The sequence below is a fragment of the Zootoca vivipara genome, chromosome 13, assembly GCF_963506605.1.
Source record: "Zootoca vivipara chromosome 13, rZooViv1.1, whole genome shotgun sequence".
Classification (NCBI taxonomy): Eukaryota; Metazoa; Chordata; class Lepidosauria; order Squamata; family Lacertidae; genus Zootoca; species Zootoca vivipara.
The window spans coordinates 2,342,905-2,369,717 of NC_083288.1; the positions used below are offsets into that span (position 1 = coordinate 2,342,905).

The following is a 26,813-nucleotide window of genomic DNA, read 5'->3' on the forward strand; positions in this document are numbered from 1 at the left end:
TACTATACTATACTATACTATACTATACTATACTATACTATACTACACACACACACACACACACACACACACACACACACACACACACACAAGCACACACACTTATATATATGCCATAGAAAATAATTACAATGAAAACAGCACCGCACCAGCCCTTTGATTAAAAGCAGGCCATTCCCAAAAGCCTGTTGGAACAAGAAGGACAAGGAAGGAGCCAATCTGGCTTCTCTAGAGAGGGAGTTCCAAAGTCTGGGAGCAGCCTCCAAGAAGGACCTTTCCCATGTCCCCACCGAGCATGCCCAAGAAAGGGTTTTATCTACATTTAGATACCAATGACAACTCAACCTTTCAAAGCTACACTGATCAGTGAGGGTTGTTGCTGACTTCTGAGAATTCCTGAGCAATGCATGCTGGTTTTCTATATAATCTATTTTAAGAGGAAAATAAATGCTTATGGTGATACAGAAAATAGGGGTGGTTGGCTTTTGCTGCCCAACTCCCCAAGGGACTAAGTCTATGATCCGTCCGATGACTGGATGGCGGCAGGATGCAGTGAAAGCAAGACAAATCTTTATTTTTCTGTTGCAACAGAGTTCCTCTCCCCCTCCTTTGCAAGGAGGTAAGGGAGAGCAAGGACAAAGTGTGCAGGAACCTTTAAAGACTTTTGAAATTGCCCACCCCTTAGCCCAAGGCCACCCAAAAAGCACATAGCTGCCAAGTTATCCCTTTTTTTAAGGGATTTTCCCTTATGCTGAATAGGCTTCCTCGCGAGAAAAGGGAAAACTTGGCAGCTATGAAAGCATCATACATACATCACAGAAAAGGGTGGTCTGCTACAGAAATAATGGGAGACAGGAGAGAAGCAACACTCTCAAATTTCTGTGAGACACCACCTGATCATGGTCACTGATTGCATTACCTGGACAGATAGGTCATTCCTTTCAGATAGTAAATACTTTAGTTCCTGACTCTCTTTTACAAATTTACATCTATTGACAGTTTGCTCAATTTAACAGAAACCTGCCAGACTAGATTTGCAGGAAGGGGGTAAACCCCCTAGATTCCAGGCAGTTTTGTTAATGGGATCTGCAAGTGAAAAGACGGTTGGAAAGTTTTCCCCATTTCCTCCTACTGAAGAAGAACATTTGAGGTCACGTTGGGAGAGTAAAAATGGCTTCTAGATTGCTCTCATGTGCTATTTCAGATATATGGTTTGTCTACTGTATATATATCTACATATATATAAATGTAGAGGGTCCAAGTTTGTTAAACCGCTTGCCCGATCGCGGTCAAATTTGGTCATAACGTCACATGGGTATAGGCGAGTGTTTCCATGCACATAGATTGGCCACATGTCACACCTGTGCCACAAAAACCAGGTAAAACCCACTGGTTTGCAACCCTGAAATCAGAGGGCCGGGGAAGCTGGGAAATAGAAGGCAGGTTACAACACAGCGCCCTCTAGTGGTGGTTACACTGGTACTACAGCTAGAAAACCTTGGCCCTCTATCGAAGGCTACACTGGTACTGCAGCTACTAGGCCGAATGGAGGCTCGCCTTTACAGACTAGGCCGAATGGAGGTGGGGACTCTCCTGGGTATGGGTTGGGGCAGGAGGAGACGGGATAAGTCATGGATCGGGACAGGGTGGGGGGAATCACAGGAATGAGCCACAGCAATGCATGGCCTGGCAAGCTAGTATACATATATATATATATATATATATATATATATATATATATATCGTTAACAGCAGAAATCAGTAGATAAAGCTGAACATGAAGATAAGGATTATCATCTGCTCATATCTGCCCATAGAGGGGGAAGTCAGAAATGAGTAACTATAAATTGGCACATTTCAATGTAGCTGCACTATTAAAAATGCAAACAGAGAAATCTGTACTAAGTTTTGAGATCATGAAGGATAGAAAAAACAAAATAGGACCAGTTACATTCACCACTGTCAAGTGGTAAAGCTTTCTCTGGGCTAATCTGCTTCAAAGTGGGTATTACATGTCTAAATGTGCTGCAAGGGAGTGAGGATAGGGGATCCTGAATTTTTTTTTAAAGGAAACAATGGGGGAAGGCTAGGTGGAACCTTTCTCACTAATACAGTGGCACCTTGGTCCTCAAATGAAATCTGTTCCGGAAGCACATTCGGCTTCTGAAATGTTCAAAAACCGAGGCGTGGCTTCCCATTGATTGCAAGAGCTTCTTGCACTTAGTGGAAGCTGCGTCGCACGTTCGGGTTCCGAAAACAACATTTGAAAATGTAAGCATTTACTTCCGGGTTTTCAGCATTCAAGAACTGAAATGTATGACAACAGAGGCATTTGGAAACCAAGGTTCAACTGTATTTTAATACTATATGTGCAGGGAGGGTTGTTTATGAACAGGTATTATTTAGGAAAAACTTTTATTACTTTATTCTGCTGATTCAAACTGATCTAAGGTGGGATTTTTTTATTATAACTTTTATAGAGCTGAACAGAAGGGGCAAAAATAAAGAGCAGTATTTACCCCCCCCCCCAAAAAAGATCCAATTAGTTCAAAAAAGAGAAATTTAAAAACAGTGTACTTCATGGTCTTGGTCATAAGAAGTTATTGCAGAATGTGTCGTACGATCTAGCACAGGATGGAAACATAAAAAATAATCATCTTGGCCTGAATCCTAACATTCCTTTTGTGAACATAATATATTTCCCTCTTCTGACTTCTATTGGCCCTTCTACATGCCCCAAGAATCCATTCCTCGGGTTGGAGAACCTATATGATAGTTATGGGATATGGTACAGATGTTACAGATGGAGGGGGGAATTGGCAGAGATCACCCACCGCCTATTATCCTCAATTTATTAATCACCTTAATTTAGCCTTAATTAATCCTTAGTTTAGCAATCACCTCATGGTGATGAACAATTAAAAACAGCAAAAAGAGAAGACCAATTTAAAACAAAATTAAAACGATTCAAAATAGACTTGTGTCAAATACTTATTGATTCAGCTGGGAAATAGTATTATTAGTGAATAGAGGAGCAACTTAGTATCTAAGGCATAGTTCATTTCAAGTATATCTTACACTAATTAGGTAAAGGGACCCCTGACCATTAGGTCCAGTCGTGACCGACTCTGGGGTTGCGGTGCTCATCTCGCGTTATTGGCCGAGGGAGCCGGCATACAGCTTCCAGGTCTTGCGGCCAGCATGACAAAGCCGCTTCTGGTGAACCAGAGCAGCGCACGGAAACACCGTTTACCTTCCCACTGTAGCGGTACCTATTTATCTACTTGCACTTTGATGTGCTTTCGAACTGCTAGGTTGGCAGGAGCTGGGACTGAGCAACGGGAGCTCACCCCGTTGCTGGGATTCGAACCGCTGACCTTCTGATCGGCAAGCCCTAGGCTCTGTGGTTTAACCCACAGCACCACCCGCATCCCATCTTACACTAATTATTTGGCTACAAATAATGCAAGTTGTGTATTAAATTGGTTGACTTCTCCAGCTGCTAACGTAAGACCTGAAACAACAGGTCCATGAGCTCTGCACTACTGAGGTGGCAGGATTCCTAAATGTGCAACATAACAAATGAAACTTGAAATTACTCAGAAGTAATTCTTATTGAATTCAGTGAGACTTGCTTCAGGTAAATATGTATAGCAGAGGCCTCCCAATTGGCCTCTGGCATGGTTTACTTCAAACCCTGCAGGACCAAAGCAAAAAGAATCCCAATCATAGATTGAAAGAATTGTAGAATTGGAAGGGACTGTGAGGGTCATCTATTCCAAAAAACTGCAATGCTGGAATCTCAACTAAGGCATCCACTGCAGATGACCACTCAACCTGTATTTAAAAACCTCCAAGGAAGGAGAGCCCAATCATTCCTTCACATCTGCTGCTGGAACTGCAACCATAGATAGGAAAGAACCATCTTCCTTCATATAGGCACAGCATGAATAAACAGTGCCTGCAAAAGAAGGCTGCGTGCTCCCAATTCTTCCTTTGTAGTTGAATCCATGTGACTGGCAGGTGGGAGGAGTTGCCTCTGTGTCAAAGTGGTCTGCAGGGGTGAGGGAGCTTTGGATCTGGCCCACCAGCTAAATTCGGTTCTCCAACCATGGCGTGTAGAATTGCAGTTTAACTCTCAGCCCCATTTTGGGCACAAATATAAGCTCCCCCCTCCCCATGTGATCTGTAAGCCATTCTAGGAGCTTTTTTAGCTAAAGAAAAACAGATTTACATCAAAAAAGACTACTGAAATGATGCACATGAAGTACTTTCAGTATTTGGGGGAAAGCACAATGCAGTTAGTAAACGACATCATTACTATTATTGCTATAAGTAAAATCCAAGAAGAACTTTAGTGACTATGGGACACTCATGTATAATTTTGAAATGTTAATAATAGAGAATAAAATGCCTTTCTGAAACAAGCATATTCTCCATCTTTTTTTGTGAACCTCCAAGTATAAGGCGGTATATAAATTCAATAAATAAACAAATATTCATAGGCCTTTACACAACTTCCTAATCCTTTCGCACTAACATTTATATCAATACGCACAGCTGTAATAGGGAACAAGCTGGAAAATGAGATGTAATTAAATATCTCTATACAAAATGGTTCATCAGTTCTGAACAAAAAAACTTGCTTAGACTACCCAAAAGACCACAATACAGTAAGTTTGACAGTGTTATCATATTTATGCCTTTGGAAGTATCTCTCCCGACCCTCTACAGTTTCTATTGTTAATAAGGAAACAGGATACGCACCTCACCATTACAATCAAAGCCGGTTTCTTAGATTGGTAAGGTATTTCTAGGTTATGCTACCAATCTTTAGGCTCCACAGGCAGCAATGTCCTTTGTCCAAGTATTAGTGTTTTGAGGGCCCCATTGACTTGGGGTTAATGTGTTGAGGGCAGCATGACAGCAGTGAGCTGAACTAAAGCCAAAAATGTGCAGAAACAGTAATGGCTGGTGCTCATTGAGGCTAGTATGGTGGAAGGCAGCATGACCAACAGTAGGTAGAGCTACAGCAAATGGCAGGAAGAGTCAATTAATTCTACTTTTGTCCCTATCTTCATCCCTGCTGAGTTCCACATGGGCAACATAAGGACTAGCAGGAAGAAGCTGACAGGCAGGGCCACTCCTTGGACTGGTTGTTAAGTAGGAGAAACTGGCTGAGGCCAGGCTGATGTCGTCCCTTTCTCTCTACTGGACAAGCCTCCACTGGTCAAAAACAAAAGCATTTTTATGAACTAATTTCAAAGAAAAACCACCATGCTAGTATTATGAAAAGGAACTGAAAGTAATTCCATACATACACACACCCTGACTTTGGAGCTGAGGTTCCCCTACTTCTTTGGCCTACTGCCCCCTTTTCAGGAAAAATAATAATACTCGGTGCCCCCCTGGAAATCTACCTTCTTTAAGCGAACAAACAGAAAGAAGCAGCAACAAATTTGCACTTTGATGTATCTATATTTCTACCTATGTCCTAAGACATAGTAAAGAAAGATGTTGCTGTTAATAAGACACCTTGAAGCTTGAAATTATAAAATCATTTATTAAAAACAACCATAGAAACATCCCCATTACACGCAGAAAATGACGATAACGAAGGATAATATTAAAATAACAAATTACGAATAACACTTCCCAAGCCTGGGAAAAACGACACAACTGCCAAATCCAGGAGAGGCATTGCCGCCATCCTGCAAAGGCACTGACCTGGCGTTAAGTGTCATTACACAACAGACGAAACATGTAAGAACAGTTCGTCAAAATGTTCTTCTCTTCTCTTCTCTCTTTATGCCTCTACCTCCCCTTATTTTTATTCCAATGCCCCCCCAATTGCACCCAAGGCTACTACCACCCCCTGGATTGTTCCAGTGTCCCCCAAGGGGCAGTACTGCCCACTTTGGGAAACACTGCTTTAGAGTGTTACACACAAGAATGGAAAGAGGAAGAGAGAGTTGGCAGAAGCCTACCAATCTGTTCTCTGATGAGGTGGGCAGGAGATCTTCCTAAGCCACCGAACCAAGAAAAAGCTAAAAATAGAACTGCAACTTTAATACTATTGCTTCTAATGGATTTGAAATTTCATAAAAAGACTGGGATGGGACTAAAAACAGCATGAAGAGAAAGTCAAAGTTTAAAGATAAATGCCTAACAAATTTGGAATGTGGAATTTGGAATTACATATATATGTGTAAATATTTTAATGTTGAATAAAAATTTTGACTCTGAAAAGACAAGGGAAACATTTTTACCTGCTATCTGTTTTAGAAGAGCACTCTTATGTCCATTAACAGCAGCGGCGTGAACTTGAGATGCTAGTGAGGAACCACTGAGCAGCCAAGCCTCAGAAACATTCATACTCTTCTCTGAGAGTTCAGATGTTAAACCTGCATTGCATAAAACATTATTATTATCATTATGATAATGATGACAGTTACTATAACTTTTTGCAAAAGAGAGTGCAGTTTTATTGATGCAACATTCAACGTATTTTCATACTTTAATTAACCGGTACATTTTTTCATTTTAGATTTTAAAAGCTTGACTCTTCTATACAAGCCTTACATAGCAGGGGATTCAGTTCAAAGCTACATAAATATCAATAAAGAACCTCTGCTATTATTTTAGTGCAAACTATTTAATTTGTCCCCCAAGCCTACTTTGTTTCAACATACTGTACTTGGGAGTTAATTTGAACTCCCATACTGAGCATTTAGGACCAACTGGAGGCATTAAATGTACAGATTCAATTCTGTAAGGAAGAGAAAAATAAATGATTTATATCAGGGGTGCCCAAACGTTTTTCAAAGAGGGCCAGATTTGATGAAGTGAACATACATGAGGGCCGACCAAAGCTGTTGAGCTTTTTTTAAGAACTGAAGTTGTTGAGCTGGATTAAATCAACCAGCGGGCCAGATTAGGCCCCTGAAATGGACTTTGGACATGCCTGATTTATATTCATGGCAAACCTGATTCAAAAAGATGCTGCTGCACAACAATATGCTACAGAGGAAAGACTAAAGCTTCCTTAGGCAGACAATTTTGTCACCATAGGGAGATGGGGAAAAACGATGAGAAGTCTTAAAGTCTCATACAACCACATGACTAATCATGGATCAACATTAATAGATATTTAATAATAAACTTGGGGGGGGGGAAGGAAGTTTAAGCAATGTTTCAGCAGACAAAGATTTTTAAAAATTGTTTTGTGGAGGTTTTCTTTTGTTCCACATGAACTAGTAAACAGTTCAGGAGATTGTTGCTCCATTTGTTACAAATACAAATAATTATTATTTTAAAAGTAAATTCTGTTTGTAATAATTGTTTGGATACACTATATTTTTAATATGCTAGTTGTGATAATTTTATGCCCATTAAAATTGTCCATAGTTCTATTTTATGTTTCTAAAGTAACATAATGACTTTCAATCTGGAAAAGAAAAAAGAAGTGCTAATGTAGCATTTTTTTCAATTTTTCCGAAAAGTTCCTTAAAAAAAAAACACCAGAAAAAACCGGGTTTTTTTCCAAGCTTCAAATTTTTTGGAAATTTTACATCTCTAGAATACCAGTAGACAACACTGCATGGTTGTTATAAATCACTCAGAGCCCAATCTACAATATTCACAGGTAGGTAGCCATGTTGGTCTGATGCAGTCAAAACAAAATAAAAAAATCCTTCCAGTAGCACCTTAGAGACCAACTAAGTTTGTCATAGGTATGAGCTTTTGTGTGCATGCACACTTCTTCACTACAATTTTCAGTGTTTTGACTACAATATTCAGTGTGAACTACACTATGGGGCTGCTTCCAACCTGCAATATGGATAATGAATTAATTTGATTTGGTATGTGCATTAGCAGGTTAGAAACTAAAGAAACTTTTCTCTATGCTGTACCTTTTGGGATAGGACATGGGGGTGTTCAAATGCATCTTCAGGAGCTGTGTATAACAGAGGCTGCTGAAACTTCCTCTTCTCTACAACTATTGCTGCTGAAAGAACCATGCCTCCTTTTGCATCTGGTTAACCTATCAGATAAACTCCTGCTCATTCCTAGCTACAGTAAAATCTTGGATTTCTCCATTGAGTTCTATAATAATAATAATAATAATAATAATAATAATAATAATACCCCGCCCATCTGGCTGGGTTTCCCCAGCCACTCTGGGCGGCTTCCAACAGAAAAATGGACAGTTCTCATTCTCATTCCTGGGGAGATTTAAAAGTAGCTTTTCAGTGTGAACCAGATGAGCTATTCAGACAATTAGAAGGTTCTTTAAACATTTTTTGTATGCCAAGTGTCTCCTCTTCCCTTTTGAGACACTCTGTTCTATTAAACTTCCACACTAGTGTTAGATGGGTCACAGATGGCCCATCACATGTTTGAATATCCTGGCAGTTAGCAGTTAGTGGGATAGACTGGAAGTTATGGGCAGAGGAAGCAATTTATTTATTTATTTATTTATTTATTTATTTATTTATTTATTGCATTTATTTATTTATTTATTGCATTTATATCCCACCTTTTTCTCCAAGGAGTTAAAGGTGATGCACAGGATTCCCCCCCCCCTTCTGCATTTAATCCCTATAACAACCCATGAGATACGGTAGATTAGTCTGAGAAGCCGTGACTGGGAATTTCATACCCAAGTGGGGATTTGAACCCTGGTTTCCCAAGTCCCAGCCTGACACTCTAACCCAGGCATTCCCAAACTGCGGCCCTCCAGATGTTTTGGCCTACAACTCCCATGATCCCTAGCTAACAGGACCAGTGGTCAGGGATGATGGGAATTGTAGTTCAAAACATCTGGAGGGCCGAAGTTTGGGGATGCCTGCTCTAACCACTACAGTGTGCTTGAAAGGAGTAGGAGCCAGAACGACAGAGTGTGAAGCACATTTGTCACATTAAATATTTATACTGCTTTCTTTTATTCCTTATATCTTGAATTCAGATTGTAATGCAATACATACAATATGTAAGAAATAAAAGCAGTGAGAAATCATACAGCATCTAGCACCTCAGCAATTTTCAAGTGGAGCAAGGCTGGGGGGGGGGAGTTGGGAACCACTGGGATAGACTCAATTTAGATTTTCCTCCTTTAGTACCCAAGTGTCAACCTGGAGAATTTCAACCTTTAAAAACCAAACATTTTCAGGGACTCTTAAGATCCCTTCCTTGCCTGCCCTGTGGTTGAGAATAGCAGCATTTTCTATAAAGCAAACTGCTTCAAAGCAGTCCACAATGTTCAAAAAATATTCTGGGGAGAAGAGGAGACTGTAGGCTTGCAGGGGTTCACCCTTTGGACCAAGAAGTGGGTAATCCCACTAGCATGAGTTTGTCCCAGCACAAGAACAAGCTGTAATGTTCTCACCTGCACTGGCCATAGCCCACAGGTCTGAGAGGCCCAGGTGGCAAGTGCCAGATTGAGCTGGTTGGGATGTGTTTTGGCATCTGGGGTGGAAAATCCACACTGTTTTGTGAGGAATTAAGCCGCCTGAAATCTGGCACCCAAAGCTGCTGCTTGAGGCAGCCCTCTCTCACTTTATCTCAGGCATCCCCAAACTGCGGCCCTCCAGATGTTTTGGCCTACAAGTCCCATGATCCCTAGCTAACAGGACCAGTGGTCAGGGATGATGGGAACTGTAGTCCAAAACATCTGGAGGGCCGAAGTTTGGGGGTGCCTGCTTTATCTCCAGGCGAGGCTGGTCCTGCTGCCGGGAAGCTGTTTAGCGCAAGCCCGTCTCCCTCCCTTCTCTCCCAGCCAGACGGTGATAGGCTCTAACTCCCTGTCAAGCCCCCCACAACTCCAGCAAGAACCAGCCAGCACCCACGAGCCCCAGGGCCCACGAGACAGGCGGCGGACGGAGGCGCAGCCGGTGCAGGAGGAGAGAAGCGACGAAGGCCCACTTGGGCCTGCCGGCGCCTCTCGGCCAGGCGACCTACTTCGCAGGGTTGTTGTGTCAAGAGCTTTTCGGAAGATAAAATAGCGACAGAGCAAGAGGAAACCGACACGCTTTGTAACGCTATGGCTAATACCGGTGGTCCTTATTTCACAGCGACCCCCCCATTCCCAAAGAAGGCGCGGACAGCGCAAGGGAGAAGACGCCCAGGGCAGCACCACACCCGCAGCCGGCTGCATTCCCACGTTCGCTCTCCTCCCCGTGTCACCTACCTCACAAGCTCCTTTCCTCTCGGAAGAAGGGGGCGTGGACACCCCCTCCCCCCTTCCCCTAAAGCGGCCTTTTCGCCAGCCAAGGCGACCCCTTCCCCCCGCCTCACTGGAAGGCAACAGACACGCCCGGCCCGAAAGGAGCCGCTCGTCAGCCTCGGGCCCTGCCGCTCCGCCTCGCGGCCAGAGAGGGCGCTCGCCCAAGCGCGCCGGGCCGGGCCTGCTGCCACCGCTAACTCGGGGGACGTTTCCCGGCGTGCCTTCGAACCCGGAACTGGGCGTCGGTTCGCGCGAGGGGAAAGGGGGCGGGCGGGAGGAAGGGGAGGCGGGCGCAGAGCGAGAGCCAACCTCCTCTTCTTCCTCTCCGTGTCGGCGCCCGCCGCGCAATTCCCCTGGAGGCCGGGGGGAAAGAGAGCGACAGAGCCGGAGCGGCAGGGAGACCGACCCACCGAGCGACCCACCGCCTCACGCGCCCGCCGCCCCCCCTCCGCCATGAGAGCTGCCGCCATCTTCCCCGAGCCTGGGTGCCGCCGCCGCCTCCTCCTCTTTCTGGTGAGCTGAGGGGAGAAGGGCAGCAGGGAGGGCAGAGCTGCCTGAGGCGGAGATACTGGGGGGAGGGGGGAATAAGCGGGTGGGGGTGTTGCTGTTCTGTGGGGGCGCTGGGCTGCGGGTCCTCCCCGCTCGCCCGGTATCCCTGTGAAACCGGGTCGGGGGGTGGGGCGGCCGCTAGCGCTGGTGTGGCTCAGCCTGATAGGCTGCGGGCTCCTCAGACCCGGAATCGGCCCGGCAGCCGGCGTGGGGGCGCAATGCTCGCCCCGGCTCGTTCCGGGATCCCCAGACCCAGCTGCGGAAACTCTTCCGTAGGTGGCGGGGGGGGGGGCGAATCCGGCAACCTGGGAGGCTTCAGAAGAGGGTTAGGGGAAGACGAGCCACGGTGAGTGTACATAGCTGGAGGCAGCCACGCTGAAGTGTATTTCATTGTGTGTTTGTGTACCTCCTCTCCCTGTTCTGTGTCGCGTAACTGTGTCACGAAATGAGTTGTGCTGCTTTGGATGCCTTTGGTCAGAGCTCTTTGGTGCGAGACGTGGTTTAAGAGCCCAAGAAGGCGTTGTGCGAAGCCTTGGTCTACAAAGTTGCCACCGTCTAGTTTCCTCCAGACCCGGAGAGGGTAAGGGCCACTTCTGCACCTGTAGGGTGTAGGTGGCTATCCGTTATAGGGATTCAGACTTCACAACTCCTCAAGGAACGGGGGTCCCTGCTAGGAGTTGCGGCAGAGAAAGACCGGGGTTGGAGGGGGGGGGAGAGACTTGTTTCAGACACACCTTCTCCCCTCCCCCCCCCCAAGTCCAGTTTGAAGTGTGAAAGCCAGACACTGTCAACCTGTGGAACTTGCTCCCGCAGGAGGCAGTGATAACACCAACTTGGACGACGTTACAGGTGGGTTAGAGAAGAATTTGTGGAAGAGAAGAGGGCTTTCAAGGGCTACTAGCCATGGTGGCTGTACTTTCCCATCCACAGTTGGAGGCAGCAATACTTCTGAATGCTAGTTGCTGGAAATCACAGGTGGTTTTGTGTGTGTGTCACTGTTCTGTATCGCTTAACTAGTGCATAAAATAAGTGATGCTGCTTGAATGTTTTGGTCAAAGCTGTTTTGTTCTGAGGTGTGATTAAAATACCAAGGTGGTGTTAAGTGATGTCTAGGGTGCAAAATGCCACCATCTAATTCCCTCCAGACTCTGAGAAGTAAGGATCACTTCCACATCTGTGAAGTGGGGATGGCTAAGGTAGGCCCAAGACATTTTGGTACCTGAGGCAAACCACAAAATGGTGCCCCACCCCTCTCCATGGAAGAAGGGGTGAGGGAAGATCTACATCAGGAACATGGAGGGAATAAAGATTGGAATCTGCTGCCCCTGGGGATGCTGCCACCTTGAGGGATCACCTTACCTCATGGGTGGACTGGCCCTGGACACTGCTTTCTGTTACAGGTATTTAAACTTTATAACTCCCCAAGAACAATGGTGCTCAGTCTGTTCTGGCAGGAATTGGTTTTGTGTGTGATGTGGAGTTTGATAAATTTAGAATTATTACTATCCTGTGTCTTAAATGAACAATTTTAATTGTCTGAAAAGATTATTTGATAACAACTGCTTCCTGCTTCCTTGTGTCCCTGATTTACCCTTTTGATTATTCTTTGTCTGAGAGGCAATTCTACTGTGGCATCCCTGTATGAAAGATGCAATTATAGAGTTTGCTAGGATGTAGGGAACAGCTACAGTTGGGGGACTTGGTCACATCAGTGAAAATCAAATTTTAGTCTGGCGCATAGATCTGCAGAGTTCAGCTTCTTGAAATAGATCTGCAATATCTATATATCGGACTCTTTTTTGGCCTTTTTTAATGATACCTTTTTCTGTACCTCTTTCTTTAAGGTTAGATGAACTTGACTATGACATGAACAAGCCAAGAATTCTGTTGTTTCTTCTTTCAGTGAAACATTTGGGAACCTCTTTAAGAGTCCAATTACAGAGTTTGATAGCCCTTAGGTGTTGTAGTGGTTAAGAGTGGCCCGCTCCTCCACATGCAGCTGCTTGGGCTAGTCATGCTTCTCTGAAGTTTCTCAGTCCCACTCACCTCACAGAGTGTTTGTTGTGGGGGAGGAAGGGAAAGGAGAATGTTAGCTGCTTTGAGACTCCTTCGGGTAGTGATAAAGCTGGATATCAAATCCAAACTCCTCCTCCTCTTCTTTTTAGGTTTGATTCCCTTACTGGGAGCACACAGAGCTATATTAATTTATAGAAATTGCAGTCGCTCATAAGAAGTTTTAAAACAATTTATCATGACTGCTTCTCTTATAGTCTGGTTCAAACATGCATGCTTAGAAGTCCAATTGATTATCTCTGGGCAAGTATGCGTAGGATCACAGCTGTGGTTGCACCAAAAAAATAAAAGTGCCAGTAGTTAGAATGACATTAACTACTCACTTCTTTCTTTCTTTCTTTCTTTCTTTCTTTCTTTCTTTCTTTCTTTCTTTCTAGAATCATAGAGTTGGAAGAGACCACAAGGGCCATCCAGTCCAACCCCCTCTTTCTTATAAGGTTGCAATGTGCTTTGTGTAATTTATAAATGATACTACCATGTTGAGTTTCCTAAATCTGGACATGTGGGAAATCTATATTTACAGTATCTTAATGCAGAAGAATCAGACCTGAATCACCTTCATTTTTCTTAAACCAAGTACAGTAGTATTTACACAGAGCACCTGAGACCAGTGTTAGAAACTCAGATATATAAGCTAGGCACCAAGTGACTCCTTAAACCAAGGTCACCAAAAAGGAATGTCTAGTTGCTGTTTGGGGGCCAGATGGCTTGAAAGTCATATTTTTTGATAAAAGTTTTTGGTTCCTGAAATTTGTTCTGATTGTGCAGATAAAATATAGTGGATAGAATTCTACAGGATGTGTTGTTAGTGTGTGAAAACAGGCAAAATCCAAGGATTCCCAGGCATGCACCTCCAGATGGTGGAGATGTCTAGTGCTATCCTGGTGCCTGGGCATCTTCACTTGGTCACAAGTTGCTGATAGCCAGGTGCAAAATGTGCCTGGCGAATTTTGAACGTTGCCTTAGACATGGGTCTACAATCCTGCAATCAAGTATGGTCTTTTAACCTCAGGTTTGTAGTTCAAGGTTGCTTATTAAAATAGAGCAAGATAAAGAAGTAGGAGATATCAGAAAGTGAATAAAAAGAAAACAGGAATTTTCTAACTGATTCTTTATCTAACACATTATCTCACTGTGACTTTCATCAGGCAGCAGCATCCTTACTTCATGCAGAGTGATTCAGAGGACCCATTTGGCAGTGACAACCAGGGTACCTTAAGCTATCCACTTTGAAGACATGCACCAAGTGATTTGATGGACAACGGGAATGTTGACACCCAAACAAATAGGTTTCAGGGACTTGCCAGATCCAACACATTGCGGGATTAACAATGCTTAACTCATTCCTTAGCCCAGGCATCCCCAAACTGCGGCCCTCCAGATGTTTTGGCCTACAACTCCCATGATCCCTAGCTAACAGGACCAGTGGTCAGGGATGATGGGAATTGTAGTTCAAAACATCTGGAGGGCCGAAGTTTGGGGATGCCTGCCTTAGCCCATGAAAGTAGTTTTAGGTGGCATAAATTGGGAAGGTTCTCTCTTTGGTTCCTGTCAGACAAGTTTAAAGGGCAAAACATCCCAGCAGATTAGTACAACAGGAGAATCCTGTAAAAATTGACTGGTGCTGTTTCTGTCTTACTCAACCAAAACTAAGCCATCTAATTTTATTATTTCTCATGAACAAGCAGAGAGATAAGAAGCACGTAAATGCTGAAGGGGATGGGTGGAATGGAATATGAATCCCCCCCTTTTCAAAAAGACTTGGTCTGTTTCAAATTGGGCCACAATCCTATCAAATTTGGGTCTGACTCAAAATGCTTTCCTTAAGCATAAAAAACAGCTGCTGAATCAAGCAAAAGTGTAAACAGAAGAAACAAGAACTGGCCAAGAGATTTTGATATCCTGGTTTGCACTTAACACTAAACCACATTAGAATTTGCCACACCCCTTCCCCCTTATCTCGCATCACCAGATTAAATGACTTTGCTAGCATTTAGTTTCCCTTTCAGAGAACCATAGCTTAACATGTACAAACCATAGAATTGTAGAGTTGGAGGTGACTGCAAGAGTTAGCTAGTAAGCCATCTTCATAAGCCATGGTTTGAAGTTGGTTTGTTTAGAAACTCTAGAAGATTTCAGACTACATTCTATGAGTCATGTCATTTGAAGCCAGGATTATTTGGAAGTGAACATGAACTCTAGGAAAGTCCTTTTTCCAGCTGCATAGGAGAAGAGTAGGGGAGAGCACAGAAGTTGGAGGCTTCACTCAGGCCAGTTTGGCTCACACACGTAGTGCATGGTTTAATGTTATATGTGAACCAGAACAAATTGTGCTTGCCAGTCCTTTGTACAGTAGTTAAAAAATACCAGATTGTATTTCTCAAGTTCCATTTCTTAGTCATATGGTTAACAGAACTTTGACTACAAAATCTTTGCAGTAGAGACCAAGGTATGGTGGGACTGAGTTGTATTAACCAGCTTCTGTAGTTGCAGAAATATCCCCAAAGATAGTAACATAAGAAGCTGTCTTATACCAAGTCATCAACCATTGATTCACCTAGCTTGGTATTATCAACACTGATTGGCAGTGGCATCCCAGATTTTCAATCGAGGGATCTTTCTAGGTTTACCTGGAGATGCTGGAGACTACTCCTGGTACCACTATTCTACCACTTATACTAATCTCTTTATTGTTACCACTATACTCTACTCTTTATTGTTAAACTCCTTAACATATTGTCTATCCTTAACATATACTTTGAGGCTTCAAAGCACATACATTTCAATAATCCTTGAGTGTCAGCCAGGCACAAAAAATGGCACCCAGACTTTTAGAGGTGCTCTCAAATGGAGAATATTCAGACACAAAATGCGCTGGAGTCCTGCTAATTTCAAACCCTGCACACATCAGTGCAACCTCAGCTTCTTACAGCTTTTGTATCTGGATGCCAGGGGAATAATTATATGACATAGATGACCAGGCAAGTGGCTAGTGAGCAAATGGCCCAGTTTGCATTTCAAATTAAATCAAACCTGAAAATGAAACAAAGTGTAGTTTAAATGAAGTTTTCATTATGGTCCTCCCTGGGTGCTGCAAAACAAACCAGAGTCTGCCTTGTTATGGGAGGCTTGTATGTCATGATAAGCCAGACTCTGACTTGTTGTGAGGCAGGTATGGAGAAGAATCACAGCAAGAACTTTCCAGTAGTGTGCAGCAGCATTCTGCATATTCACATTAAACGGTGTGGTGTTGTTTTTAAATGGTGATCAAATGTGATGTGTGAACCAGCTCAATGCTTTGAAAGCTGTTGAGCAAATGATGCAGATTAAGATTCCATTTAAATATTGAGTGAGCCTTTAATTGAGTTATTACTGTGTGCTTTCTGCCGTCTCTTGAGCTGTGCCACCACCTGATGATTAAAAACAAATTATGGATTTTATGGTACATGGCTCTGGTTTTGGAAGGCAGTTCCTGTATTAATTTCATTAGTGTATGGATTATGTTTCAGGTGGGATACACTTAGGAAAAATGATGAATTGGGTGTATCTGAGAGGGTAAGGAGAACAATCAAATAGTGAACTTATGGAGAAAGCAAAAAGTATAGAAGCTAGAAGAATAGGAAACAAAATTCTTCAGAGCTTGTTTTTATTGATGACTGATCCATGTGGATCAGATCAAAGTACATTTAGAATATATTTGTACATATACTGATGTATTCACATAGCTGGAAAAAAATAAAAATCCTGGTGCTAGCATCAAATAGTATGCACCATTCTAGTATTCCAGAGTTAGAAAAACTGCTAGTATTCAGTGTTATTTTTAAAGCCCGTGAGCCAAACCCAACCTGGCCGCCACCAACACCCCCACAGGACGAAACCCACCACTGCCGCCACACCCCAGACTCCTCCACTGCCACATAAACACTACGAGACAGGCCAGGCCCAGACGACACCACCACCCACGACTCCGGCCAGATCCTGGGGTGGGGGGAGGAGGGGACGGAATAGTTAATGGGGCAGGACATAGTGGAGGGGTGGGGGAAGGAGGGGTCGGGATAGCTCATGGGTCAGGACAGTGTGTGGGGGCAAATCACAGGGATGAACCGAGGGGTGGGGGGGAGGAGGGGTCTGGATAGCTCATGGGTCGGGACAGGTGGGGAAACATGAGCCAGGGGGAGGAAAACTCATGGGCCAGGACAGGGTGGGATGATCCACGGGGGGGGGGGAAGAGGGGACAAATGCCTCATGGGTTGGGACAGGCTGGGGAGACTCACAGGGATGACCCACACTGAAGGTGAGGGGAATCTTAAGGGGGACTCTGAGGGTCCATTTAACAGACTGAGCCACAGCAACGCGTGGCCAGGCCAGCTGCTAGTTAAGTAAAAATGTATCCGTTTTAGACTCCTAAGGAGTAAAAGTTTTCAGGACATTGCCCTGTTCACCGTACATCCTTATTTCAGACATTGTGATACATATCAATATATCACAGTGTTTAGCTGGTGATATGATGTAGGAAGCCAGACATCACTCAGCCCTAGTGAAGTGTGAGAGCAATTTTCAAATGGAAAGTGCTGAACCTTTCCTCTGGCCCACCTGTCCTTGTAACTTTTCTTCTCCCTGGGCTTACTTCCAGTCTTGAAGCCCATGAAATAGGAATGGGTGGGCAGAGCTTCCTCAGCACTGCTTCGCCACTTGAAATTCTAGTACAGGCATCCCCAAACTGCGGCCCTCCAGATGTTTTGGCCTACAACTCCCATGATCCCTAGCTAACAGGACCAGTGGTCAGGGATGATGGGAATTGTAGTCCAAAACATCTGGAGGGCCGAAGTTTGGGGATGCCTGTTCTAGTACCATCACCCATGCCTTACAGCTGTTCAGCAGCCTACTTTTGAAGACTTACCGTACCATTTTTATTTTCTGTCATCACATCTTATTCTGCTGACCAACTTTGGTTTGCCCTGAGGTACATAATACGGTCGATTGTAAAAAGGTTTCTGACCCCATTTTGGATATGTTGTAATTTCTAATTTCGTGTCTAGTAGCCCTTTTCACTTCAGCAACACCTTTGCTCATTAAGCTTGGTGGCAGGAGGTTGGGTTTCCATTTAGGGCTAATTGAGAGAACTGTGCTGGAAATGTATGTAAATGGCATTTAAGAGAGGCTTAGGAGTAACGATTTCATGGTATGAGAGTTTCTGCAACACCACTGAATTGGAGATTATTGATTTAAAGATGCTCACCTTAGATAGCCCCAGATCCCTTGTATATGTACATAGACATGTCAGTTTATATGGCTTTCAATGCATTGTTCAGCTAGTACTTAAAAGCATAGCTTTTGTAATACAGGAAGGTCAGGACCAAGTCCCATGCCCACCAGACTTGTTTCTCTACTCTTTCTAGCAGGTAATACCTGACTGCCCAAATGATTGAAGGGGCCCAGGATTATGTTTTCAGTACTGATCTTCTTTATTTAACCAAATTTGTATATCACTTGATGTATTGAACTTCTAAGTGGTTTACTACAAATGAAACATTAAAATTACCAGCAAATCCATTCAGCTGGTGTTACTTAAGATCACGAGTCTAGGGACAGGTAGATAAACAATACCATAGAACAACATAAGACAATGGTATACTTTAATACTGCTACACATGCCCATCTGTGGAAGTGGGGAGAAACATGATAAACAGGGTTAGTAGAGATCTATTGGCAACACTGCTTAGCACTGTTACTCTTTATTGTTAAACTCCTTAACATATTGTCCATACTTCGAGGCTTCGAAGCACATACATTTCAGTAATCTTTGAATGTCAGCCAGGCGCAAAAAAAATGGCATCCAGACCTTTTGAGGTGCTCACAAATGGAGGATCTTTAAGGCACAAAATGCGCCTGGCACCCTGCTAATTTCGAACCCTGATACCAAGGAGCCAAATGGGCTCCACAAACTGGGAGAGAGCGTTCAGGGGCGATCATGTCAACAGCCCGAGCCATTCAGGTGTTCCAGGGGTTGCCCAGGGCTTAAAAAGTAGCACCAGTCATATCAGTTGGAAGATCCCTCAGAGCTGCCTGGGGTTTCCATTGAATCCATCTGCCCTCAAGGGTGGACCACCCTAATAGGTCCCCCACCTCTTCAGAGGGGGTATAGTTCCCAAGTATATAGCTTGGGCCTTGGGGCAAAGTTATTTCAAGGGATAACCTGAGTCTGTCTGTCCATCTTATGAGACACTTTTTTTGCATGCCACTACTTTCTGAGGTGCAGTTGATGGTTTTTTCTGTAGTGGGCTCAGAGGGCTTTTTCTGTAGTGGTACCCACGATGTGGAATCCTCTGCCATGTGAAGGCAGATTATATCCTTTTCCAGCAAGCCTTGGGTTTTCTTGCTACGGTACTTAGATTTCTCTCTTCGACTATAGCTTCTCTAGCATTTTATTGCTGCTCTTGTGTATTTTTTTATATATATTGCAAGTGTTGCTTCACATTATTGCTGATCATGAAATGTTTATACTACTACCGTAGCTGCTTTGGGCATTTGAACTGGAGGGAGAAAGTCACTTTAAAGAAAATAAACTAGTTTGTGTGGGATTTTATGTGCACCTTGTTAAGCATGTAGCAGAATTGCCATTTTTTTTCCAGAAAAGAGCTAATGCAAGAGGAAGTGTTGTAATCCTGTTTAGTCAAGGCTAAACCACAAACAAAGTTATAGCTAGGATATGCTAATGAAAACTACTGAAATATATTTAGCAATTTGGCCTGCTTAATGAAAGGAAACCTAACAATGTGTGTTGCCTTGACTATCAAAATAAATGCATTTTTAAGTAAAGAGAAATGTCATTAGTTATTGCAGAACAAAAGTTTAAGTTGTTCCAGTATTCAGGACATAGAAACATTTGTGATACTGCAGAATTGTTCTATATGCCCACAGCATTAACCTTTGATTATCAGATGAATTTGATGTCTCATTCAACCTTAATTAAGCACACTTCCCCCATTCTGTATTTCAGCAGTATGTCTTTTTAGTTTTCCTAATAAATCTTGTTCAGACTGCAACAGGACCGTCTTAAGCATATCTGGCGCTGTGGTGTGAAGATCCCTCCGGCGCCGCCCCCCCCCCCGTCTGCCGGCGCGGACTGTCTGGCGGGCGCAGCGCGGCACCCCTCTGACGGCCTGCGCCACCCAGCCTTGCTGTAGGGCCGACCCTGGACTGCAAGCTGCAGTTAATACCTTGTACCATAAATTAGTTATCTGTCCTCTACAGCAGTGTTTCCCAACCTTGTGCCTCCAGATGTTTTGGGACTACAACTCCCATCATCCCTAGCTAGCAAGACCAGTGGTCAGGAATGATGGGAATTGTAGTCCGAAAACAGCTGGAGGCGCAAGGTTGGGAAACACTGCTCTACAGTACTGTACTTAAATTTTCCTTTCACTTTAGTTGCTAGTTGCTAGTTACTCTAGGCTTAGAGTAAATTCAGCAGTAAAAGGGATATCGAGATTAAAATGAGAAAAAGAAGCTACGGATGGATTATAATATGCAGCAGCAATTGATATTTGGAGGAAGGGTGGAAGGGAGTTAATGTATTGTTATTATTGATGTCTGAAGAACTGTATTGTTGAAAAAATACAAATAACAAATGGTCTCACTAGTTTTGCTGAATTTCTGCAATTTTCATCCTGTGCCTAGCGTGGGTGGGTGGGGTTGATGTAGGAAATTCCAAAACTTCATTTCATTCTCAACCAAAACGTTTTAATACATTGTTTTGGCATTTGCTTTATTGGAAATGATACCTTCTTGACCTTAAAAAAAGCTTCTCTTCCTGTGCTTCCATCTCCTTTTTCTTTCATCAGGTAGATCCAGCAAAATATTTAAACTATGCCTATGCTTTTGGGCATGTTTTAATTTTATTGAATTAGCATAATACCTATTTTGACCATTTCTGTGTATCTCCTATTTCCTGCCTTATATTTTCCATGGTTTACTACAGCCCCCACTTTTTTGTAACTTATGTATTTATGTTCCTATTTAATGTATTTATTCATTAAAATTTTATCCCATCCTTCCTCCCAAATGAGCCCTGGGCAGCAAACTTCAAAATGTTTCAAAAGGCCCCACTATTTTAGTTACATTAAAGCGGAAAAGAGTAACAAACATCTCCAGACATAGATGTGGAGATCTTTCGCTTAACTTTAAGATTTATTTCTAAAGTAAAGCCTGGCAAGTCTTTTAAAATACATAAATGAATTGCCAGACTTAGCATTTTGCCCTTTCATATTTGCTCCTTTTCCTGGATTAGGATGGACCTCTGTTGTGCCATCAACACTGTGGAAACCTGGATTGTGTTTCATATTTCTTGAGCTCACTGCGCACATTGAAGCAGCAATGTGGATGTTTTGCAGCAAAGAACACATGGACTTCTACCTGGACTGGAACCCTGCAGTATCATGTATTGTACATGTTCATGCTGAATATGTGAGAGTCACCTATATGACCCACCCTGCTCTTCTAATGCATGGAGCTCCCTTCATTATAATACAGTGGTACCTCTGGTTAAAAAACTTAATTCGTTCCGGAGGTCTGTTATTAACCTGAAACTGTTCTTAACTTGAAGCGCCACTTTAGCTAATGGGGGCCTGCTGCGCCGCCAAAGCACGATTTCTGTTCCCATCCTGAAGCAAAGTTCTTAACCCGAGGTACTATTTCTGGGTTAGCGGAGTTTGTAACCCGAAGCGTTTGTAACCCGAGGTACCACTGTACAAGGAGGAGGATTTGACCAAGCAAGAAAGAGATAGATAAATGTCAGATTGTTTCTTAAAACGTGTGTACGGTACTTTTGCAGGTGTCCTGGTTTTTTAATCCAGCAAGAAGTGAAATAACAAGCCTCGATGGTGGGAATATAGATGATACTTTAAGTAAGTATGCAAACCTTTGCCCTGTGGTTTTTTTTTACAAATACATTTGCTTTTCTCAAGCAATATATTGTTGAATTCATTTTTGGTATGAGTCCTGCCAGCATTCAGAGTCATAAGTAGTCTGGGGAGAACAGTGAATTGCTTTAAGTATGTCTTTATGTTCAGTTTTAGTTTCAGTTCTGTGCATGTGTACTTTTGTTGGTTAGTATAATATAGGACAGGATGACACTTAAAGAGAGCTAATGCAATAATCCTAAATTGACAGATAAAAATTGCTTAAAAGCTGCTTTTGTCTTTGGAACTCAATAACACTGCTAGAAAAGCCCGAGGAAGCTTCCATAAGGCAAATCTAAAAGTAAAATCAAACAAAATTACACTGCAGTCCTAGGCACGTATGATATATTCAGAAGTAAGCACTGAGTTTAGTGGGGTTCACTTTCATCGGTATCCATAATTGCAACCCTTACTTTCCAACGCTAAGTTTGGTTTTATGTGTGAAAAGTGTGACTGTGCAATGCTAGTTTTACCAGGACAGGTTCAAGGCTCTTACATTAATTTACAAGGCCACTGTCACCTGACGTCCAAATGTACGTACATTTTCTGCATAGAGCAACACATTCCAGAAGAAAGAGAGAATAAATGGGGAGGAAAGGTAGCCTACTAATTCAGGTTTTGTAACTAAAGCTAGCTCAAACTTTGAATTCATATATGCTCAAATTCTCCCTATTGCAATTCTGGGAGCTGTAATGTCAAGATTGGTGTGTGTGTGTGTGTGTGCCTAGTTAGGCCTTGGTTTTCTGCTGTCACAACATTTAACAATAAAATGTCATTCTTTCCTTTAGACAATGCAGATGTTGCTTTAGTGAATTTTTATGCTGATTGGTAAGTATTTCTACACTTCCATTGGACAGTTTTTATCAATCACAGTACTTTCAAACTTTTTCAATTGTAAGACTCAAAGCATAAATTAGACAATGTTAAATTTATTATATTTAATTAGCAAAACATACAAACTATTTTCTCAATCTGCTTTTAAACTTCTACTAGATATATTTTATTTGTGTCTAATGTGGCCTATCAGCATGGCCAGGTGGTTCTTCCCAGGATTAGACCCTTAGAACTAGAAACTGCCTTGGGCTCCTCCACTTGCTCAGTGTGGGTAGGAATTACAATCCACAGTAGAATTACTGCTTCAAATGGTGCTATGTATGGAATCTCCAGATATTTTATTTTCAGTAATTGGACCCTTTTTTTGTATTCTCCCTTTCAACAGGTGTCGTTTTAGTCAAATGCTGCATCCTATTTTTGAGGAAGCTTCTAATGTCATTAAAGAGGATTTCCCAGATAAGAATCAAGTTGTGTTTGCCAGAGTAGATTGCGATCAGCACTGTGAGTAATACTTTTTCATTCAGCTGTTACCATTTAAAATGTCGTCTTGTGCAAATTCAAGCCCTGAAACCTCTTTAGAGCAAGTACAAGCTTTTGCAGTGGTTTAAAAAGGATATCTAGTAAATTACAAGTATATTTCAAAAGTGAGGAATTTCTACAAACCTTCTATGTAAAGGCTGCCCATAACCTGCATTATTCAACACAGTTTCCCCGTCCTTGAAATTGCATTCTCTTGCAAGATGTGTTTTTAAGAAAATAAAATAAAATGCAGCGGTTTGTGATATTGGGAAAAGTAGATCTGTGTATACCTTCCCTGATCTAAAATTGGAAAGAAATATACAGAAATCTATTTTACTTATGAGGTGCTTTGTCAGCACAAAGGGGTCTGGTTCTCTTTTTACATAGAAAAGCAGCCCTAACACAGTGTTTGATGCACGGTCATGATTCATGTTTAAAAGACAATGGCTTGGATCCTAAGATAAATGGATTCTATTCAAGGAGGTTCATTGAAGCAAAATGTCCCATCTCCTCCTACGCCCAGCATCTTCCTTCTAGGGAGATGTTTTGGGCATCACAGATTACTGCAGCAGGAAAAAGGGGGCAAGAAACATAACATGAATTTAAGGTATCTTGCAATCCAAGCCTTCAAGTGATGGTTTGAACTTAGATTTTAAAAATCCCATCTATCCTCAAATACATGTGAGTCTGTTCATCTCTATGCATCATAATGGGCACAGTTCCGTTATGCCTGATTACGCCAGTAATGGGTATGGTTGACCCAGCCATAGAACAGCAAATTTAGCCATATAAAGCTTATAAAGCCATTTAAACTGTCTCGTGTCACCTTCTGTGTTTACTGTATAGCATCACATACTGTAAAGATTCTGAATTAAGTCTGCTTTGGTCCCTCTTCTCTTTTCCCCTAATGGTAGACGTGAGCTTTTTAATAATAAAACTCAACACCTTTGGTTTCTGAGTGTGTAGTATACATTGGCTTTTAGTGGTGTTAATTGGGCAGAGGCATCATTTGCAATGCAAATAGCATTCCCCTTGTGAAACGGCAGTCTCTGTAGGAAGCAGAAGTAGCTGCTTTCACATTCTTAGCTGCACTCACAGTGGTCAGGCTCTCAAATCTATCTTCTGTTTGTGCACTGGTGCTTAAGCCTACTGTGGGCCCTAGCAGCTCCATCCTTCCAGTCTTTGAGGCCCAGCAAATTAAAAAGAATTATTGATGTCCTGCACAATGTTTGATATCTAATGACAAAATGTCATTTTACTTGCCCTCACAACCAATATAAAGATGTTCTGTTGTGAGGATTTGTAGATTCAGTTCTTAAAATTCTGAAGGCATTAGTGCTTTTCTGTTTTACTATACTTCTTAAAAGAACGAAAAAGTGGGTAGTGTAGAAAATTGGGTGCTGAGACTGTGGTTGATTGGAAGGGTCCAGATTTAATTGGTGAAGCTGCCCGGAAATTAAATACACTTTAATTTTTGGTTAACATGAATGTGGAGTTTTGCTGTAATACTGTGGAGTTTTGCGGTAATACTGTGGGAAAGGGTTGGAAGAGAAAATAATGCCTTTTAAAAATTATTATTATTATTATTATTATTATTATTATTATAGCATGCTGCAGATATAATGAAAGGGGTCTCTTACAGTGATTTAACAATCAGGAGCAGCCTAGCAAATAAAGTGCTTCCTTTCCTGAATTAATATGATCTAGTTGTTGGTAGCAGAAAGTTGCAGGTGTCTGCTTGAAACTGTATCTAGTTGGTACTACTGTATATGACCACTATATGAGGAAGAAAAGCACAGTGATAAGTAATTAGCAGTAGTTTCCAGAACAGGTATTGGTAGGACAGACATCCCGGCATTGATAACCCAGTTAACATATAATGTGCTAAAAATGATTTTTCTCAGTCCACAAGTGATATAATTGAACCTCTTGATGTATCACACTTCAGTGGTTTAGCAATGCAGTCTCCTATGAAGTTCCTTTGTTCCAGGATGAGCACTAGAGAAATGTGGGCTGGACAAAGTTATGTTAACTGGCTGAATGACCAAACCCAAAGAGTGCTCATTTTGGTTTTATTTTCCATTTCTTTGCCCATGGTCTCTAGCATGGACTTTGCCCTTTTCACACTGGGCTTACATCTTCATCGAGCTATCCACTGTGACCCCAAGGTCTCAATCCTGGTCCGTCACCTCCAGTTCAATCCTCATGAGCGTATATGTGAAATTAAGATTTTGTGCCCCAGCATGTCCTTAACCTGCTGCACCTTCCCCAGTTTCCTTCAGTGTTGTGACCATATCAGAGGACAAAGCAGTGTCTTTATGACAGCAGCTGCCATCACATCATTTCCTGCTCTTGTTTGGGTTGGTTGCTAAATGTGCAAAAAAGCCTGAGTAAATCCAGGGACCTGTGTACAGACTAATATAATAATAACACTATTTCCCCCTAAAGCAGGAGAAAGTACATTTTTACCCTCCCAAGTTCTCAGTGGGGAGGTAATTGTGAAAAGTTGCAGATTCCTTGAAGTTTGTGCTTTCAGATATTACTTCCCAGCTGTCAGATCATACCTCTCCTATCCACAAAGCAATTTATGAGGACTTGGAATTTCAGGTGATCCATGAAGATGTGAAGCTTCATAGGGGATTAGCAGTAAAGGACTTCATTTTATCATTGTAAACCCCACCTTTCCATAAGGCCACTTGCATAGCATTTCTAAAATAAACATTTTAAAAATCAAACCAATCCAATGCTAGATGGATTTCCCATTTAATCATGGTTAAAATTTTTGTTATTGTTATTTATTTTACTATGAATTTTCAGATATATATTTTCATGGTGGTCAGTGTTATTTTAACAGAAATGTTATAAACCTATGATATTATCCTCCTCTTGAATTCAATGAAGGTGCTACTGGAAGGATTTATTATTATTATTATTATTATTTGACTACGTCAGACCAACACTGCTACCTACCTGTAATTGGTCTTTTTAGTTTGGCTCCCAGCATGCTTGGCTGCCTATGACTCATCATCAGCAGTCCAGTTGTCAATGCTGAGTCATAGGCAGCCAAGCATGCTGGGAGCCAAACTAAAAAGACCAATTACAGGTAGGTAGCCGTGTTGGTCTGACGTAGTCAAAAAAATAATAATCCTTCCAGTAGCACCTTAGAGACCAACTAAGTTTGTCATAGGTATGAGCTTTTGTGTGCATGCACACTTCTGCATGTACACGAAAGCTCATACCTATGACAAACTTAGTTGGTCTCTAAGATGCTACTGGAAGGATTTTTTTAAAATTTTTGTTTTAAAAAGACCAAGCAAACATTGGATAAATGATCCACTGGAGGGTTAATCCAGAGGCACAGTTAGTGGCAGCACCAGAGCTGAGAGGCCTGTCCTGGGTATGTGTGAGTGAGAAAGTGATGGCGCAAGAAACAGGACACTTGAATAGATAGCAAAAGTTACTGAATAAGCAGAGGGGAGACAATACCTGGAATGAAGACTTAGGAAGCTGCACCAAAACCGAGGTAGGTCCTCCACATATTCCTAGCCAGGGTAGAGGAATCAATGGCCTCTCCCATGGCAGGACCTGAGGGAGCAATACCATATCACCCTCCAGTCAGCAGTCATTAGCGACTCAATACAGCACACTCTGGGGAG

The 26,813-nt window shown here is 42.5% G+C and overlaps 2 protein-coding genes across 3 annotated transcripts in view; one reads left to right on the forward strand and one right to left on the reverse strand.

Annotated features, from left to right (window-relative positions):
- Nucleotides 1-10,421, reverse strand: part of INVS (inversin) — a 62,340-nt gene extending 51,919 nt beyond the window's left edge. The window contains exons 1-2 of one of the 2 annotated variants that reach the window (XM_035134212.2): nt 10,190-10,421; nt 6,270-6,404 (exon numbers count right to left, since the gene is read on the reverse strand). In XM_035134212.2, coding sequence (XP_034990103.2) covers nt 6,270-6,375 — 106 coding nt within the window. In that variant the 5' untranslated portion in view covers nt 6,376-6,404; nt 10,190-10,421. The remainder of the gene's footprint in view (nt 1-6,269; nt 6,405-10,189) is intronic. The other variant, XM_035134213.2, reaches the window with a different exon arrangement.
- A 56-nt stretch (nt 10,422-10,477) lies between these two features.
- ERP44 (endoplasmic reticulum protein 44) overlaps nt 10,478-26,813 on the forward strand; it is a 33,401-nt gene continuing 17,065 nt past the window's right edge. The window contains exons 1-4 of the mRNA XM_035135389.2: nt 10,478-10,738; nt 21,678-21,750; nt 22,593-22,632; nt 23,024-23,139. Of these exons, the coding sequence (XP_034991280.1) occupies nt 10,679-10,738; nt 21,678-21,750; nt 22,593-22,632; nt 23,024-23,139 (289 nt within the window). The 5' untranslated portion in view covers nt 10,478-10,678. The remainder of the gene's footprint in view (nt 10,739-21,677; nt 21,751-22,592; nt 22,633-23,023; nt 23,140-26,813) is intronic.